Genomic DNA, 18,627 nt, shown 5'->3' with positions numbered 1-18,627 from the left:
GAATTTTTAGTACAAGAGCAGAATGAAAGCTGAAGCCTGATTCATGACCTCCAGAGAAAATGTATTAATTGTTCTCTTCCTATCCTAAATGAGAAAATTGAGCAGATTTTAGACAAATAGGCTGTATCTATTAATGACTTTTGGTTTGTACAGTATGGTATATTATTAACACCATGTTTTAAAAAATGGTAGTTAGATCACTTAACTAGAGATTTAGTCACTGTATATTCAATTTATCAAATGGATCACTCCTTTGATTTAAACTATTGATATTGGTAGATAATACATACCCATCATGCTATTTCCTTTGGGCTGAATATGCTTTGGTGTGGAAGAAAGTAGTAAAAAATAAGTCAGATAAATTAAGGAAATAGGGTAAAAATGGAAGGAAATAAAGCTAGTTTACAATAAGCAAATACAATTGCCTTGCAAAATATGACTTATTATATGTAAATAGTTTTTCAACCTTGTGTTCTCCAGATGTATTGAATGTTAGCTCCTAAAACAACTGGATAAGAGTAATGTAATGTAATTCCCTTTTGCACGTAATATTATGACATCCATCAAACTAAGCTGAAAAGAAGCCAAATTGTGCCTTAGGTTTTGTTAACTAAACCTGAGAATCTTCTAGTACTTATGTCGTCGTCATCAGTCATTCAGTTGTGTCTGACCCTTGGCCACTCTATGGATCAACACTCCCCAGGCCCCTCTGTCTTGAACTGCCTCCTTCAGATCAACCATGGTTATCCCAGTGTCATCTTTTATACTGTCCAGCCAACAGGTATGGGTGGCCCCTTCTCTTTTTTCTACTGATCATTCCCAGCATGGTTGACTTTTCGAGTGACTCAACTCTCATGACACGATCAAAGTATGACAGCCTCTGTTTGGCAATCTTGGCTTCAAGTGATATTTTTGGTGAGGTAAATAAATCTAATACTTACATCACTAACTAAAATGTCAGCATACAATGTACTGTGGCATGTTTATTGATACAGCAAATAAAATGAATTCTAGTTTTTTAATAGCTGTCACGCTAAATTTCAGAGATATTGTATTGACTGATCTGTAGAAGTAATAAGACTAATTTATTTTCTTGAATGCCCAGAGGCATCACTTTATATCTAGGATTGTTTCATATCTACTCTGTAATATGTTGATCTCAGTGAGCATCTCAGAGGCATGGATTATGAAAATAGAAAGGCTCAATCAGTAGTCAGCAGGAAGTAGAGTTTTGCTGTAAAGATGATACGTTGACAGTTTGATTTGAATATTTTTCCCTTTGGCATGTTCTCTCTCTAACATTAATACAGTACTGCATAAATCTTTGATAGTGATAGAGGATTCCATTCTGAAATATCTACTGGCATAATATTGAAATGATCTAGTAGTTTATTTCTATAATATCTCTTGAAAGAATAAAGAAACTATGTATCATGGCTTAGGCCCGGGGTATTTGGCAGACCATTCGCAGCCAGCGACAGCTCCCCATTGCCCGGTGTGTTCCCACAGGGAGGGCTTCCTTGGGGTGCCGTCGGCCAGACAATGTCGGTTGGTGACCCCTAGGGAGTGGGCGTTCTCTGTGGGCGCACCTACCCTGTGGAATCAGCTCCCCCTGGGGCTCCGGGTGACCCCTGACCTTCGCTCTTTCTGCCGTGGCCCTAAAACATGGCTATTCCGCCTGGCCGGCTTGGACTGAAAGGGTTTTAGAGGGGATTTTAATGGTTTTTATAGTTTTATTGGGTATTTTTTTAAAAATGGAACTTTGTGTGTTTTATTGTTGTGAGCCGCCCTGACTCCTTTCGGAGATAGGGCGGCATATAAGTCCAAATAATAAATAAATAGATAAATCATTGCGTCTCTAAAGAAATGTAAGGGTAAAACTTACTGTTTTTGCATATCATTTTTATGGAAAATGTAGCCTGAAAAATGAATTTTTGGCTTGTAGGAATTGGAAGCAATTTAGTCACTAAGACATAACCAACATCTCCCAAAGGGATGAAGATAGCCAAGAAACTCTTAAAAGATTATTACAAATTGTTACTTTTCATGTTACAGAAGGGAAAAATGAATAACTATATATCCAGAGACAAATATCTTAAGCATATTTAATTTCACTTAAATTATGCAAATAAAACTAATTTTGAGTTTGTTTTGACTCTACCCATGGATTTAAAGAGTATGTATCTCTCAATATACTACTCAGATGTGTGGTCCTCAGCTAATAAAAGCTGTGCCAAAATAGTTGAAAAATGAACTAAAAGCCATCTCTGAAGCATTTGACACTGTAGAAATCTTCAGTTCAGCTACCATTTTATTTTATTTTTTTTTAATTTGATTTATATGCCGCCCTTCTCCGGAGACTCAGGGCGGCTTACAATGTGCTCAGCAATAGCCTTCATACTTTTGTATATTTTATACAAAGTCAGCTTATTGCCCCCACAAACTGGGTCCTCATTTAACCTACCTTAGAAAGGATGGAAGGCTGAGTCAACCTTGAGCCTTGGAGAGATTCGAACCAGCAGTAAATTGCAGGCAGCTGTGTTAATAACAGGGTGCTTTAAACCACTGTAGTACCAAGGCTCTTGGTACTACAAGAGACTATAGATGGACGTGGCTTCCTCCAGATTTATAGATGCATTTTAATGAATAACATATAGCTTTGAACTCTATGAAACTAAATCAAAACTGTGTATTTAAATATAATTCCATGTTATGTATTAGATAAAAGGAGTACTTCTGGTTTAAAATATGTTTGGGGGATTAAAACTGCATTTTGGAAAAGATTCAACATTATTCAGCTGCATTCTCCTTTTATAGTGCATAATGTGTAGGTGATTTCAGAAATACAGCAAGACAGACATACAGATAAGGAAGACCAGGATAATTAGTTCTTTTAATGGATGGCAGCTATTATTGGGAGTGGAACGTTTTTCTTGAATAGCAAAATGGATTGTTCCACATCTCTTGTCACCTGAGTTCATATCACTGGGATTTAAGCAATCACAATGCACAGTGTTAATGGGTGAAATAGAATCTTCAAATAATAAGCTGCTAGTGTTGCTGTCCTTTTCTTAAAACTGTAAACTGAGTTGCCCTCAAATGCATAATTCGAATCCAGAAAAAATAAATCAGCTCACATCATGGTAAGCGTTAACAGATCTGAATTACAAATATCAGGAAAGATGGTGACAGATGATATGGGTCTTTCTGCTGCCATCGAGTTTTGTACCTCAGATACTAGCCATAAAATGATGCAAAGCGAACAGCTACAGAAACCTAAGAAAATCCAGAGGTCAATTTCTAAGAAAATAGAATAGAATAGAATAGAGTAGAGTAGAATAGAGTACAATAGAATATAATTTTTTATTGGTCAAGTGTGATTGGACACTCAAGGAATTTGTCTTGGTGCATATGCTCTCAGTGTAAAAGATACCTTCATCAAGAATCATAGGGTACAACAGTTAATGATAGTCATAGGGTACAAATAAGCAATCAGAAAAAAATATCAATATAAATCGTAAGGATACAAGCAACAAAGTTACAGTCGTACAGTCATAAGTGGAAGGAGATGGGTGATAGGAACAATGAGAAGATTAACAGTAATGTAGACTTAGTAACTAGTTTGACAGTATTGAGGGAATTATTTAGCAGAGTGATGGCATTCGGGAAAAAACTGTTATTGTGTCTAGTTGTTCTGGTGTGCAGTGTTCTATAGCGTCATTTTGAGGGTAGAAGTTGAAACAGTTTATGTCCAGGATATGAGGGCAGTCAGGTGTCACAGTTCAGCAACCTAATAGATCTTAAATAAAGACTTCCAGAATCAAGTTTTCTGAATGTTTCCAAAGGCAAAAAGAAATTTGTTTCAGTATTATATGCTTCTGCCATAAAGCTCCATCCTTCTGGATACTACATAGAAATGCTTGAAGAATAATTTTTATTCTCAAATGAATTCTCAAACCTGGTTCATATCAAATTACAATTCATTTCTCCTTGCTCAAAATACTGTACATCAATGTGATCCATGAAAACAAGACGTTTGCAGAATAAACTTCCTTTAGCAAACTACAGGTACAAGCTTGCATTCTTTGAAAGCATTGTAATAAAGAGACTGTCATGCTAAAAGCCATTCAAACTGGATTCTTGTAGCTCTCCCACGGATCACTATTTTGAAGGTTATGGGTTTGTGACAGCTCAGCTGAATATAAATCAAATTGTGTTGAGTTTTTTTGGCACAGTTTTCTCATTGAAGAAAAGCGATTGTCAACGATTACTTAATTTGTGTCTCTATAGAATGGACTCAAATCTCTACCAGGTACCTAAGAGAACAGTTGGTAAAGATTGCAGAATTTTATCACATGTCTACAAGCCAAGGCAAAAACTCTGTAGTTGTGCCTCGTGAAGTGGAACAAGCTCTGAAGCAGTGGGAATATAATGAAAAGTTGACATTTTATATGTTCCAGGTAACCTTTTTTTTTTTTTATAATGATGCAGGATAAAATTCTGCAAAGCAGTACAATATGATTCTAGTTTGTTTTCAGTCTTCTTGCTCATAATGTGTTTAGTGTCAGGCTATATTAAATGTTAAATAGCTAGTAATTAAAGCCAGACTTATTTCCAGCTAGATAGTCCTTTTGTGTTACCATCTGAAATATCCAGGGTGAAGAAATGTAGAATTTAAAGTAATGCTAAATAACAATAGCAGTAGCAACAGCAATATTACAGATGTGCATTTACTGTATGTCATTCATCGTCTCATGCAACAATCAGAATCACTGCCCTGACCACAAATTATTTATCTGCATATATTTATGTAAGCAGTTATAAGAAATGTCAGATTATAGTGAAAAAATATGTTAAACGTATTTGATGAAGAATTATCAGTCAGATGATTCAAAATTGAATAGTTGCAAAGAAACGGCTTATGAATGTACTGCTTTTATCAGGTAGTCCTCTCTTTATGACCTTTCACTCAGTGACTGTTCAAATGTATGATACTGCTGAACAAATAATATTTATAACTTATCTTCAAAGTTATGGCCATTGCAATGCTCTCCTGATTAGAATTCAGATGCTCGGCAGCCTACCTGCATTTACATTCATGTGTGCTTCAAATTCTCCTACCCGTTTATCTCCCACCCATCTCTGCCCAGTTGGCTGCCCTGTACTCTACTTCCCCTGCACCTGGCCTCTGCCATCCCTACGACCCTGCACTCCATTCTGCACCCTCACCATCCTGAACTCTCTTGCCCCTGGCTGACTCATGAAAGGTCTGGCTAGGCACACCTTAACAATAGGAGAAGAAAGATTGTGAAGACAGCTGGGATGGCAGAAATGGCAGAGGTGCAGGAGCAGTGGAGTGCAAGATAGTCAAAAGTCAGAGTCGCGGGGTAGATAGGTGGGTGGGGAGAGTTTAAGTGGAGATAAACACAGCAGGACAGGAGAATCATGACATCTTCCCCTAACATGGCATGTTCCTGGCCTAACAACTGCAACTGAGACCACCAAAAGTGCTGTCACTAAACAGTGTGGTCACATGTTGTTTCATTTAAGTACTGCATCACTTACTGGTAGGACTTCTGGTCCCAGTTAGAGTTGTTAAGCAAGGACAAATGCTGTTAATTGATATGTAATGGTATTAAAAACATCATAAATGCCAAAACTGTGAATCTTTAATGAAAAAGAAAACTATACTAGTTTCAGAATAAATTAACCTTGTACACTTGGAAAAAGATGTACCTGTATCATCCAATAATGCCTTCCTTTCACATTCTTCCCCGAAAAAGGAAGTATAGAGCTTGTTTAGCATATATTAACTATATTTTGGATACACACTTAGTCTTTGCCAAAGACAGAACAATTAAAATATACTACAACTGGTAGTTCTACAGATCAAGCTGTAGTAGAAGACTTCTATTCAGATTTTCAAACTTTTAGTCTATTTATTTATTTATTTATTTATTTATTTATTTATTTATTTATTTATTTATTTGATTTGATTTGATTTGATTTGATTTGATTTGATTTGTATACCGCCCTTCTCCAGCAGGACTCAGGGCGGTGAACAGCCAGAATAAAACAGAACGTACAAAATTTAAAAACAGTTTAAAAATAATTAAATATTTTTGGGCCGCAATTTAAAACAACCCAATTAAAATCAATTAAATTTAACCAAAACAGTGGGATCAAGCCAGCCCGGCTAGGTGAAATAAATAAGTTTTCAGGGCCCGACGAAAAGTCCGGAGGTCTGGTATCGTACGTATCTCGGGGGGGAGGTTGTTCCAGAGGGCGGGTGCCACCACAGAGAAGGCTCTCCCCCTGGCGGTCGCCAGCCGACACTGTCTGGCGGACGACACCCTGAGGAGGCCCTCTCTATGCGAGCGTACTGGCCAGTGGGAGGCTATTTGCGGCAGAAGGTGGTCTCATAGATACCTCGGCCCTAAGCCATGGAGCGCTTTAAAGGTGGTCACCAACACCTTGAAGTGCACCCAGAAGACCACTGGGAGCCAGTGCAACTCGCGCAGGAGAGGTGTCACATGGGAGCGCCCCGTTGCTCCCATAATCCCCCACACAGCCGCATTCTGGACCAGCTGGAGCCTCCTGGTGCACCCCAAGGGGAGCCACATGTAGAGAGCATTGCAGTAGTATTTCTTCTCCTTATATTCTTTTCTGCCTCCTCTCAAAAGAGGAAGCATTCTGTTCCCATTTAGTATGCCCTTTCCATATTAGGTACACTTTAGTGGTAGGATTCAAATTTTTTAGTTCTGGTTCTATGGGCATGGCTTGGTGGGCATGGCAGGGCAAGGATACTGTAAAATCTCCATTCCTACCCCACTCCAGGGAAAGGATATTGTAAAATCTCCATTCCTTCCTCACTCCAGGGGAATGTTACTGCAAAATCCCCATTTCCTCCTGATCAGCTGGGACTCAAGAGGCAGAGATGGGGGCGGGGCCAGTCAGAGATGGCATTTACGGGTTCTCCGAACTACTCAAAATTTCCGCTACCGGTCTCCAGAACTGGTCAGAACCTGCTGAATACCATCTCTTGTACACTTATACTTGTAAGTGTGTAAAATAATTTTTCAGTGTAAGTAAGTAGTCTGAAAAATCAGGCTACAAGAGCATTCTACTCTTCTTAAATAAAAACCTCTGCCTTTTCTATTTCTTCCTTGTTCAACCACTCAGTTTCATTCATTTTCCCATCTAGTTGTTTTGCTTAATGCTGATCTCTGAACATTGCATTTCACTGAAGTAAATCTACATGCTGTTCTGATTCTTGTTTGTGAATGGTAAGGTTTTGGCTACATAAGCACCATCACAGGAAGGATTAAATTGATACTGGAGGATGATAATGATTCTGTGCAGTCATTTCAGATGTTTAGGTAACCGGTATACAATTTTTAACTATTAATTTTAAATTTTAACATTGTTTTGTAATATATTAAAAATGTTCACATGGTTTATATGTCAGTTTTATGACATTAAATTTTGTGGCATTTATTCTTAATTGGCATCTTAAGCAATGAAGCAGTGATGTAATTGTTTTCTGTGGGATTTGGGAATTTCTTTACATATATTTCTAAAATTCCTTAAGGAAGGAATGCTTGAAAGACATGAATATTTAACGTGGATCCTGGATGTCTTGGAAAAAATAAGACCAGCTGATGACGAACTTTTGAAACTCCTCCTACCACTAATGCTGCAGGTACAAAGATTAATATAATTTGCCACGGTCCCAAAATACTCAAACAGGAGATGTTTTCAGAATTCAGTAAGTTAAACTAAGTGTAGGTTGCTTATAGTTGTAAGGTTTGATTCAGATAAGAAATCAAATAACAGGTATAAAGAAAGAATAACTGCCAACTTTCAGTTTATCAACTGAAATATCTGCCTCCTCTCAGCAATTAACAGTTGTAAGGTTGTGGAAGAAAGACTCAAGTCTCAAACTCCTATACATGGAAATATGTTGATTCTAGACTAAAGGTCATTCAATTTCTGAAGTTGTATCAGCACTAACTTTCACCTTAATAAGTCTTGGTACAGAGAACTTGGTACAATAAATTCATGCCTGCAAAAATTCACTCTCAGTTCACATATCTACGAGAGGCTTGACAGAGAACTAGCAATGACCCCCAAATTGCATCAATAGATCTTGTGAGATTTATTGTGAGGCAAGAATGTGGAAATCTTACGAGGTTTTTTTCCAACTTGTAGCCCATTTAAAATATCTTATACGTATAGAAAATCATAAGAGTGACTGAAAAGATTCCAATCCTGATTTTATATTATTTTAACATTTCAAAAGTCTATTTTAGAACTCACCCTATTATTTTTGTTTACATACCACACTACTGATTCTGTCAGTATCTTGCTTTTCTTCTTTTGAGCGTTAATGTTTCCATCTACCTCTTCCATCTACCAGATCTTTTCTTCCCTAAACCACACAAAATAGATCAGGGGACTCCACCAGGGGTCTCCAACCACAACTTTAAAACTTGTGGGCTTCAACTCCTAGAGTTGAAGTCTTCAACTCCCACAACTCTGGGAGTTGAAGTCCACAAGTCTTAAAATTGCCAAGGTTGGAGACCCCTGAAATAGACACAACAGAGCCTGGCCATGGTGGGAATGGTCTGGGTCAAAAGTGGGCCTAGGGAATCACATAAAAGGTGCTGGAAGTTCTGTGTTTGCCAATTCTGATTTAGGAGAGATGGATTTGAAAAGTCGTAATTGGGAAAAAAAAAGTCCGGTAGACTTGATACACCAAACCAGTGGTGGAATTCAAATAATTTAACGACCAGTTCTCTGCCCTAATGATTTCTTCCAACAACCAATTCATCAAACTGCTCAGAAAGTTAACAACCGGTTCTCCTGAAGTGGTGCGAACTGGCTGAATCCCACCACTGCACCAAACGCTTCCTAGTGTGAGAGAGACTGGAAGTCCTTGGAAGAATTTAAGATTTTGCTTTGGATGGTTGGGATGCTAAAGAAAGTACAAGCAACTGAATGGGAAATTTTGATATACACTCTGATGATGATTTTTTTTAAACTAATATCTTTCAGTATTCTGAAGAGTTTGTTCAGTCAGCCTACCTGTCGCGTCGCCTTGCTTACTTCTGTGCCAGACGTGTCTCTTTGTTGATAAGTGACAATACTAACCTCATAGCTGCCCACTCGCCTCATATTATTATTGGACCAAATAATCCTCCTCTGGCAGCTCCCAGCTCTTCGACAACTGGTACTGTAGTCAATCCTGCCCAACTCGCCTGTTCAGATTTTCTTGCCTGCCCCCAACACCGCCCTCTTGTCTACGGCCTAAGCTGTATGCTGCAGGTAAGTGCATAGCAGAGAGGAAATTCTGAAATAACATTTATTGGCTATGTTACTGTTGAATAAGCAACACAGTAGCTCAGTGGCTAAGATGCTGAGCTTGTTGATCAAAATGGTCAGCAGTTCAGTGGTTCAAATCCCTAGTGCTGCATAACAGGATGAGCTCCTGTTACTTGTCCCAGCTAGCTGCCAACTTAGCAGTTTGAAAGCATGTAAAAAATGCAAGTAGAAAAATAGGGACCACCTTTGGTGGGAAGGTAACAGCGTTCTGTGCACCTTTGGCGTTTAGTCATGCTGGTCACATGACCACGGACACTTCTTCGAACAGCACTGGCTCTTCGGCTTTGAAACGGAGATGAGCGCCATCCCCTAGAGTTGGGAATGACTAGCACATGTGTGAGGGGAACATTTACCTTTTACCTTACTGTTGAATAAGTACTGCATTGTAGATCTCTCTCTATCTCTCCCTCCCTCCCTCTACTCACAGCAAGCAATTATGTATGCATTTAAAATATCTCAGATAAATTTGAAATTTAATCAGGAAGAGATTGGGATTAAAATAGTATTTTTCCTGACAAATATTTGGGTGATTATTCCTTACTTTCTAAGATATTTTCTAGAAAGGCCATTCTTTTCTGACTGTCTAGAACAGTGATGGCTAACCTTTTTGCCGTCGCGTGCCAAAAGTGGGGGTCACGGGAGGGGTCATGTGTGTGTGTGCCCACATCCATAATTTAATGCGCCCCGCCCTCCCGCGCATGTGCACGTGACCCCCCCATACTTCTCCCTGCTTTTGGCACACAATGGCCCGGTAGGCTCGTTTTTTTCCCCTCCCTAGGCTCCAGAGGCTTTCTAGGAGCCTGGGAAGGGCAAAAACAGCCTTCCCCATCCCCCCAGAGGCCTTCCGGAGGCCAGAAACAGTCAGTTTCCTGACTTCCGGTGGGACTGGAAGGCCTGAAATCAATTGGCTGGTGTGCGTATGCGTGCTGGAGCTGAGCTAGGGCAACACTCGCGTGCCCACCAATATGGCTCTGTGTGCCACTTGTGGCACCCGTGCCATAGGTTCGCCATTACGGGTCTAGAATAATCACATAGCTATAAAATTGGAGTAAAAGGCTTAGTATTGTGCCCATTCACTGTGACTTTTTCTAATGTAGCATCTTCAGCATTTACTTTTGTTCTCTAGTAAAAGTGGTCTACAAAAACAAGCAGAATCTCTAGTATTTTGGGGTGTGTGGGGAAAATAATGGTTTTCTTTTTATACTTTCTATTTTATTTTTAAAAATCAATTCTGATGGTTTGTTTCAGTTTGAGAATTCAGAACAGCAAATGTTTAATTTTTAAAAGTAGCTTTTACGCGTTTGTATTTTGAATTGAAATATGTTATGCATATTATTTCTTGAATTGCAGTGATGTTAAACCAGTCTATTTTTTGATGAATATAATGAAATAGGTATAAGGACATTTTGAACAAATTATGTGCACTTTTTAAAAAACAAAACCCTTTTTTCTAAAAAGTTTTTTTTTTTGCTGCTTTCTATAAAATTGAATAATCTAATTACATCATTTAAGTTCTTCTATTTTCTACTTCAGACTATAACTCTCTGTTGCCCAAGTGCCTTGGTCTGGAATTATTCTACAAATGAAAGTAAAAACATAAATCCTGGCTCACCTTTGGATTTACTTCAAGTTTCTCCATCCAGCTTACCAATGCCAGGAGGAAATTCTGTATTCAATCAGCAGGTAGTTTTTACTTGGATTTCAAAACATGAACACTCCATTCTGCTGAAAAATCCCATAATTCTGTCTTTTACAGCTAGTGGCTGTCACTCATGCATCACCTTTTCCTGCTTCTCTATTGCAGAGTTGATATATTTATATAGGAAGAATGGGTAGGAGTTTGCTTCATGAGAATGTAGAAAGGTAGAATAAAGAGTGTGATAAACATGTTAGAAATGAACTTTCTGAGAATGTTGGAATATTCATATAAAAGAATACACCATATAAACATGTTTAACTTTCAAGTCTGTGAAGGTACCGTTTCACCAATGCTGTACATACATCCTGAGTCTCAACTGCAAATGGAATGGCTTTGATTGGTCAGATGGTTCCAGTGTTCCATACAGGTTCCTTTTTAATATTGACAAGAATTGTATAAATTTAAGTAAAATAATAAACACTACACATAAGCTGAACCATTTGCAAGAGATAGGAACTATCTTTAATATCAATGCAGTAGTATTCCCCATTAAAGTGAATGTAACAATCTTTGAAGGTATCACCTTCCGTGTTATTTATTTATTTATTAATTAAGGCAGTAGCCTAAACCCCAGCTATCCTAAAGCTGTTTCTGCAGTAAGGACTTTTGCTCATTCAATTTTAATGTAGCAGCTCCATCACATCAACACCACCATCATCAAACTCTTGTTTAATAGTATTTATGGAGACTGAAAAATTGAATGATATGCTAGACACCAGTACCTTACCATTTTTTACATCTGTTGGCACCATTTTAGCTATTTTTAAAAAATAAAATTAACATTTAACTTGTTCTTCAAATAGAAAAAAGTGTTAAAAGAATTGTTAACATAGTTTTGCAGCAGATTATGAAGAAGGCCTGTCAATTAGCCAATGTAAGTGACTTACATGTGGGTCTCCCCTAATTTTAGCTCCTTAACATGAATTGTTTGAGGTAAACTTCAGCTAGAGTGAGTGACTGAACTCAAGGCCTCAGCAAGCTTCTTGCTTGAATGAGGATTTAAATTTGGGTTACTTGCTCAAAGCTGAAAGCATTTATTATTTCACTGGCTCCCACATTAATAGTTAGTTGTGCATTAATAGTTACACTGAGATAAATATTTAGAGCTCATAGTACAACTTAGCATATCTCAAAAGATGGCTATTTTGAGGATAAATGAATAGATATCATATATGTCTCTTTGAACTCCTAGAGAATAGGCAGAATATAAATGTAGTCAATGAATAATATTCATATTCAAATATCAAAAAAATATACAAACTTTCAAGTCATAGTGTTTTGATTTTTATTTTATGTGATTTTCAGCAATATTGTAATAATTGCACAATAGTGTATATGTCAAACGATTTAAACATTGAGCAGTTGTATGGAGTATTGAGATGGTTAATCCTGCTCTGTCTACATAAATAGTATCTTGTCCATAATTCTGAGCAGAATTCAGGGAATACATTCTTTCTCTGAACTGTTGAAAATAATTTCCTTTGTTCCTTTACAGCATTTTCAAATGCTAACAAATTTAATTCAAACTTTTAGAAAGATGAATGTTAAGATTTTTCAGATCAAAAGGCTATTTTTGTTGTAACTTACAAGAGTATGTCGCGTTCCTGTTTTCCTGTGATTCATCCATGCTCATTTATTTTTCAAATATATATCCTCATGCTCTGGCAAAGCCAGCACTAAAATGTATGTGTTATGTAGTACATTATGCATTATATATTATATAATTGTTGCTTTCTTTACAGGTTCGTGCAAAGATTTTTGAAGTAGAACAGCAGATAAAACAAAGGGGACGTGCTGTTGAAGTACGGTGGTCATTTGACAAGTGCCAAGAATCAACTGCAGGTAGACACCAAAATGGATTGTAAAAGCCATGAAGCTTTATGGACTTGTATTTCATCCAGAGAAATCAATTGATTTTTAAAACCAAGTGATAACTGCATTTTAGTTACCATTTATTGCTTTTCAGTCTTGGATTAAAGCCTTATTCTAAATATATTGGTATTGTCTACTTAGAATGTAGAAGATGAACTGATCTGGAAGGAGTATGTTCAAAAATATTTGTTGCTACTTTTATGTCAGTTTTTAAAATTTATCCAAAATGTTATCATGGGTTTGAAACAACCCCACCTAAAGATGCCGAGTCATTGGATACTAGATGGGTGACAAATAAATTTTCTAATAAATAAATAAAGATAAGCCATGATTGCAATAGTAGAAATAAATACAGTTACTGTTGTGTATTATATACACAACAACATGAAATCAACAGCTGCCAGTTCTTTAGCTTAAGTTGGCTTTCATCCGCATCAAGTTCTTCCCAACTTGAGAACTTGAGACGTTCTACACAGTGTGTGGCATAGTATACGTGTGGATTGAAATTATTTATGGTGATATTTCCATGAATCTGAATATTACACTATAATGGTCTAGATGCTGATTCCAACTATTCTAGCCTTGAATAATTAGAATCAATACTTAAGTTTATTAGACTATTATTTATTTGTGCAAAAATGATCATTAGTATGACAATTCATCAATATAATCCAAATATTTTCCCCCCACTACTTGGCAACACATTGCCAAGAGGAAAATAACAGTGCTAATTTGTATGGTGTTCTCAAGAAGTGGCTGCTGCTCTTTGTCTGAGTTTGGAAGCTAAGATGGCTCTGGTTAGAAACTTCTTGTGAACACAGGAAAACTCCAGAGCTATGGGATACGCTTGGAAGTTGAAAGAAAACTTCCAGAACATCTCAGAACAAGGCGATGGAAATACTTCTGCACTATTGCCAAAACTGCATCCGTGTACATATGTACGTACACACACACACACACACATACACACACACACACTCCCTAGGAGTAGAGCTTCACTCAAGGCCATCTTTCTTTTTTTTTTTTCTTTTTTTGGGGTGGGGTTTGCTTTAAAAGTGATACTTAAAAGTGGTAATTTTTGCTTATGTGTGTGTTGAAAAATCAGTGAAAGAAAGAAAAGGAAAAAAGATTGTGAACATCTGGTCTTGCCTCTATATTTCAAAAATTATGCTTATTGACTATTTTGTCATATTTTGGAATTCTTTTTGGAACACTATGACCAGGCTATTTTTGGAAGGATTGTTTTGATGTAAGTAAGAAGCTGCATGTACTTTTGTACTCCTGAGATCCCAAGAATCACAGCCTGTCCCTAAGGAAAAAAGAGGAGAGAAGTCTGGGAACGTATCAGTTTATCGTTCTTTTTCTTCCTTTGAAAAGTTATGGTTTCCTCTGGTAAGCAGGCCAACTATTTGAAGGATTCATTTTGTTCTATTGTTCCGGTAGTTTTATGCGTTTTCGCAAGAGATTTTTGTTCCACATTTCACAGTCGAGCCTTTTACATATATAATTTGAAAATAGCAAAAAATCTTTCATGTTTTAAGTCTACAAAACTTTTCCATTTAAGCACATTCGAAAAAAAAATGTATTTTCCGCAATCAACTAAGTTTTTATCACTTAAACTGAATAGACACTCACACTCAAATATTTATGTCATTAATGCCATTAAAGTTTTCTTAATGTTTGTGCAAGAATCTACTTAGTTAATGTTCTTAGCATCTTTAAGGTTTTTATGCTATAGCAATTGTCCCTAATATGGTACCCTTCAGGGATCTCAGACTCCAAATCTCATTATTTGGCCATGCGGATTGGGAGTTATAAGATCTGTAGCTCAAGAGATCTGGTAGACACTGGTTAAAGAAGCTTACCTTAAAGATTTACTTAAGTAAATCCTAAGAAACAATAACATCTTTATAGCTATCAACACATTTCAAAACCCTTGTTATCATTGTAGCAGTTAATTAGGAGGACAGAAATAGGACTTGTGGTAGGTGATAAGGAAGACAATTAAAAGTATGTGGAGTGGAATTCCATAAAACAATACACAGGGCAGCTCCCAATCAATACCAGTTTTCTTCCAACAATTGTAATAATTTTGATGTCACAACTTGAATGTACCATTATTTCTGTTTTTTTCTTTATCCAGGGGTTACTATCAGCTGTGTTTTGCGCACTTTGGAGATTTTGGATAGACACTGTTTTGATCGTTCAGATTCTAGCAACTCAATGGAAAGCCTTTATAACAAGATTTTCTGGGGAACCCATAATAAGGATAACCAGGAGGTATTTGCATTATTCATATTCATTTTCCTTGATGTTTAATCATTGTATTGTTCTTCAATATATTTGCTTCAAATTTGATTTTCAGATTGTGTCTCTATGGACATAATGTAGACTTCAAGATATCAATTAAAGCCTGAGACAATTTTTTCAGCATTGTGCCACTTCATTTATGTTATGTTTTGTGATTCCAACTTGCCAAGAAACTACATTTTTGATCTGACAATTGTGTACAGAAATGTCAAATGAACAGCTGTGCATGTAACAACACAATAAAAGTATTTACATTTTTCCAGAAACGATTTGATGCTAGCTGCCCTTTCCCATTCCTCTGGCGTTCAAAATAAATTTTATGATGCTGATTAATTGCTGAAATCAAATATTTATGTAAACAACTATTCAAACCATTTCTATAACACTGCAGAGGAATATATATTTATTTTCACATTCAGGTTAACACTAAAATTAGTGAATATTGAATTGAATACTTTCCTTTTAGTATTTGGATTTGATTGTATTTATGTAGCATATTTTGATGGAAGGACATTTCTGATAAGCTTTGATAAAAACAAGGCTAACAGCAGCATCTTTTCTTTTTATCCCAAGTAAGTCCCATTGAGTTCAACAAGGCTTACAGTCTGGTAGTTGTAGGATGTACTTCTGAAAAACCAAGGGAAGACTTGGTCACAGTAGAAATACACATTCAAATATAGGATTTATCTTAAAAAATAACATAAGGAAAGTGTTAATTTTTTCCTATAGATAACAGCATAACAGTTTGGAAAAAACTAAGTAAAATCAGAACTCATTATTATTGTGTGTATCCTATTTCCCCAGAGATCTGTTGGCCCCGGCCCTGTATGCTTTTTGCAAGGCTTTAAATTTGGAACAGATGAGCCCATCTGGCTAGTTGTTTAGTCACTGCTTCAATAATTGTATTAGAATTATATTTTTTAACCCAAGGATATAGTTTATTATATGGTGTCTCTATTTGTGTATTTGTGTTAATTTTTTTTTAATTTTATGTTTTCTACTCCATTTAAAGTTACCTCATGAAATGGGCAGCTATTTCAGTGGTATGGATGTATAAATAAATGACTAAATTAATTAATATTGGCTGGGACACTTCCAAGAGATCCTGAGGCTGAAAGCTAGACTGTATAACAAAACTAATAGTCTTCAGAAGATAAGCTCAACTCTTCACATTTATTTATGAATGTTATTTGCATTTGAAAAATGTTCAACACAAATTCAAAATCCTAATAATTGTGCTATTAATATTGATGCATGCTTATAGTTCAAAATTCTTAACTTGTATTATGCAATTAACTTGATAACAGAAGAAACAACAAAAAAAGATGTGTAAGTAGATATACCAAAATCCCTCAGTATAATATTTACTACAGAGGTTCATTTCAACTTATTCAAGAATTGCAGTAACTAATTTTATCAAAGGAAAGGGGAAAAGAGCACTGTAGAACATCTAACCAATAAATAGTTAGTCCACAATGCTTAGAAATCATAGTTGTTTTTATCATGTATGTTTCCCTCAGTCTTGGCAAAATTGAAGGTAAGTTGAATGCTGCATGAGTTCATACAGGTAGTCCTCAATTTATGATCACAGTTGGGACTGGATTTTCGGTTGTGTCAGGATAGTTTTTAAGTGAGTCACTATATGCCTTCATTTACGGTAATTTTATGAGTGTTTTTATGATAGCCCCAGTTGTTTACCAAATCCAGCATTTCCATGGAAATGACAAAAACATCACGAATCAATGTATTATCTTAAAGTCTTTAAGCCAATTGACAGAACAAATGCTATAACTGTGTATGTGCTGATGTTGACTTCTGGTTGCAACTGGACAATTTGCCAATTCTCAGCTACAGAGGAATAATATTTTTAGAAAGTTGTGAGAAACTTTTCTTGAATACATGGTCAAAAAACTATATGGGAGTGACACTATAGTTAGCTGGAAAATCTGCTTTCCATTATATCTGTGAGAGCCTTAATCTCATCTAACAGATGTAGCATTTCTAACATTATGACAAATAATTTACTGATATTATATTTTGACCACAATGACCATAATAAGTCATGATTCAGTTGATCATGGTTAATTGAATAAGTAAAATTAACTTATTCTTTTGTATAAATCTAAAATTTGAAAAATTGCATCTGAACCACTAGATGGAACCACTAGTTTATTTCTTTATCAAAATAGAGCAAAAACAGTGTATCTTCTTTTAAAGCTGGACACCATGTTCAAAAGTCGTGAGTATTTTTCAAAATAGTTTTTGTGCTTTTTTTTCTTCCTAGCAAGTTATTGATTATAATTTTTATTCAGTTTCAGCATATAAATTTTGAGCCCCTTGTTGCATATACAAGAGTGAAATTATTTCATATATACAATTTAAAAAGCCGTTAAATTATTTAGACTGAAACATTGACAAATTGCCGTAAAAGTCTACAAAAACACCCGAGTGACTAAATTTATTAAAAATAAAAGTTAGTGTTAGCTGATGTAATTAAAAAGTGTCATTTGGTTAATATGGGCGGCCATAGAAAAATAAATAGATAAATAAAAAGTTACCTTACAAATATGATTTCACTCCGAACTTGCGAACAAAACGATCATTGGATTATTTTAACTTGTTAAAAGTGTATTTTAACTTTATTAATTATATAACATTTAAAAAATTATCCAGAATTCTTTAAGAACACATCAGGAAAAGCTAAGTATTTTGAGGTAATATTTATGATTTGGAGAATAAATATTAAGTTGTGCCCTTTTTATTTCATGTTGTGGGAGAATAGCTTTTGGAAGTTTTAAGAAATAAAACCTTTGGGGAAAAAAAAAAGGACAGAGGGAATTTACTCACAGCAACCTTTATTCCTTCTCTGCCTGCTGAGTATTTACTCAGAACAAGCCTTTAAAGTTTTCCAGTAAAGTCCTTAAATAAAAACATCTTATTTAGCACTAAATTATTCTTGGGTAGCAAAAGGTTCAGTTCAGTCAACATCACAGTTTCATTTAGTTTCTCAAAGCCATGTTTTTGTGTTCTCTTGAACTCTGCTACTATCCTTTGATGTTACTTTTCATCTCATTTTGTGGAGAAGATACCCAGCCTCATACTAAAAGTCTGCTTTCACAGACAATACCGTCTCCTGGTATTGGTTATCTTCCCCTTACCTCAAAACTACTTCTTTTGGAAAATCGGTTCTTAGAACTATCTTTTGTTGTTGAGAAAGGAACTGAAACATTTGGCTACTTGCTTACTTTGCTTATTTTCCAACTGGCTTGCTGCACTTTCTCTCTAACTTTCATTATTCATGATGTATAATATTAGTTCATGCAAGGAGCCCCATATATTAAGCATACCTCAGCCTCAACCAG

General features: G+C 36.1%; 1 protein-coding gene across 1 annotated transcript in view; it reads left to right on the top strand.

Annotated features, from left to right (window-relative positions):
- Positions 1-18,627, top strand: part of MED12L (mediator complex subunit 12L) — a 187,307-nt gene that overhangs the window by 21,257 nt on the left and 147,423 nt on the right. The window contains exons 5-10 of the mRNA XM_070944975.1: positions 4,291-4,460; positions 7,592-7,702; positions 9,058-9,327; positions 10,918-11,067; positions 12,826-12,925; positions 15,099-15,235. Of these exons, the coding sequence (XP_070801076.1) occupies positions 4,291-4,460; positions 7,592-7,702; positions 9,058-9,327; positions 10,918-11,067; positions 12,826-12,925; positions 15,099-15,235 (938 nt within the window). The remainder of the gene's footprint in view (positions 1-4,290; positions 4,461-7,591; positions 7,703-9,057; positions 9,328-10,917; positions 11,068-12,825; positions 12,926-15,098; positions 15,236-18,627) is intronic.

Source organism: Pituophis catenifer, unplaced genomic scaffold (assembly GCF_029215685.1).
Source record: "Pituophis catenifer annectens isolate HBS135680 unplaced genomic scaffold, rPitCat1.0.hap2 SCAF_6, whole genome shotgun sequence".
Lineage (NCBI taxonomy): Eukaryota > Metazoa > Chordata > Lepidosauria > Squamata > Colubridae > Pituophis > Pituophis catenifer.
This window is presented reverse-complemented; position numbering and strand designations above follow the sequence as displayed.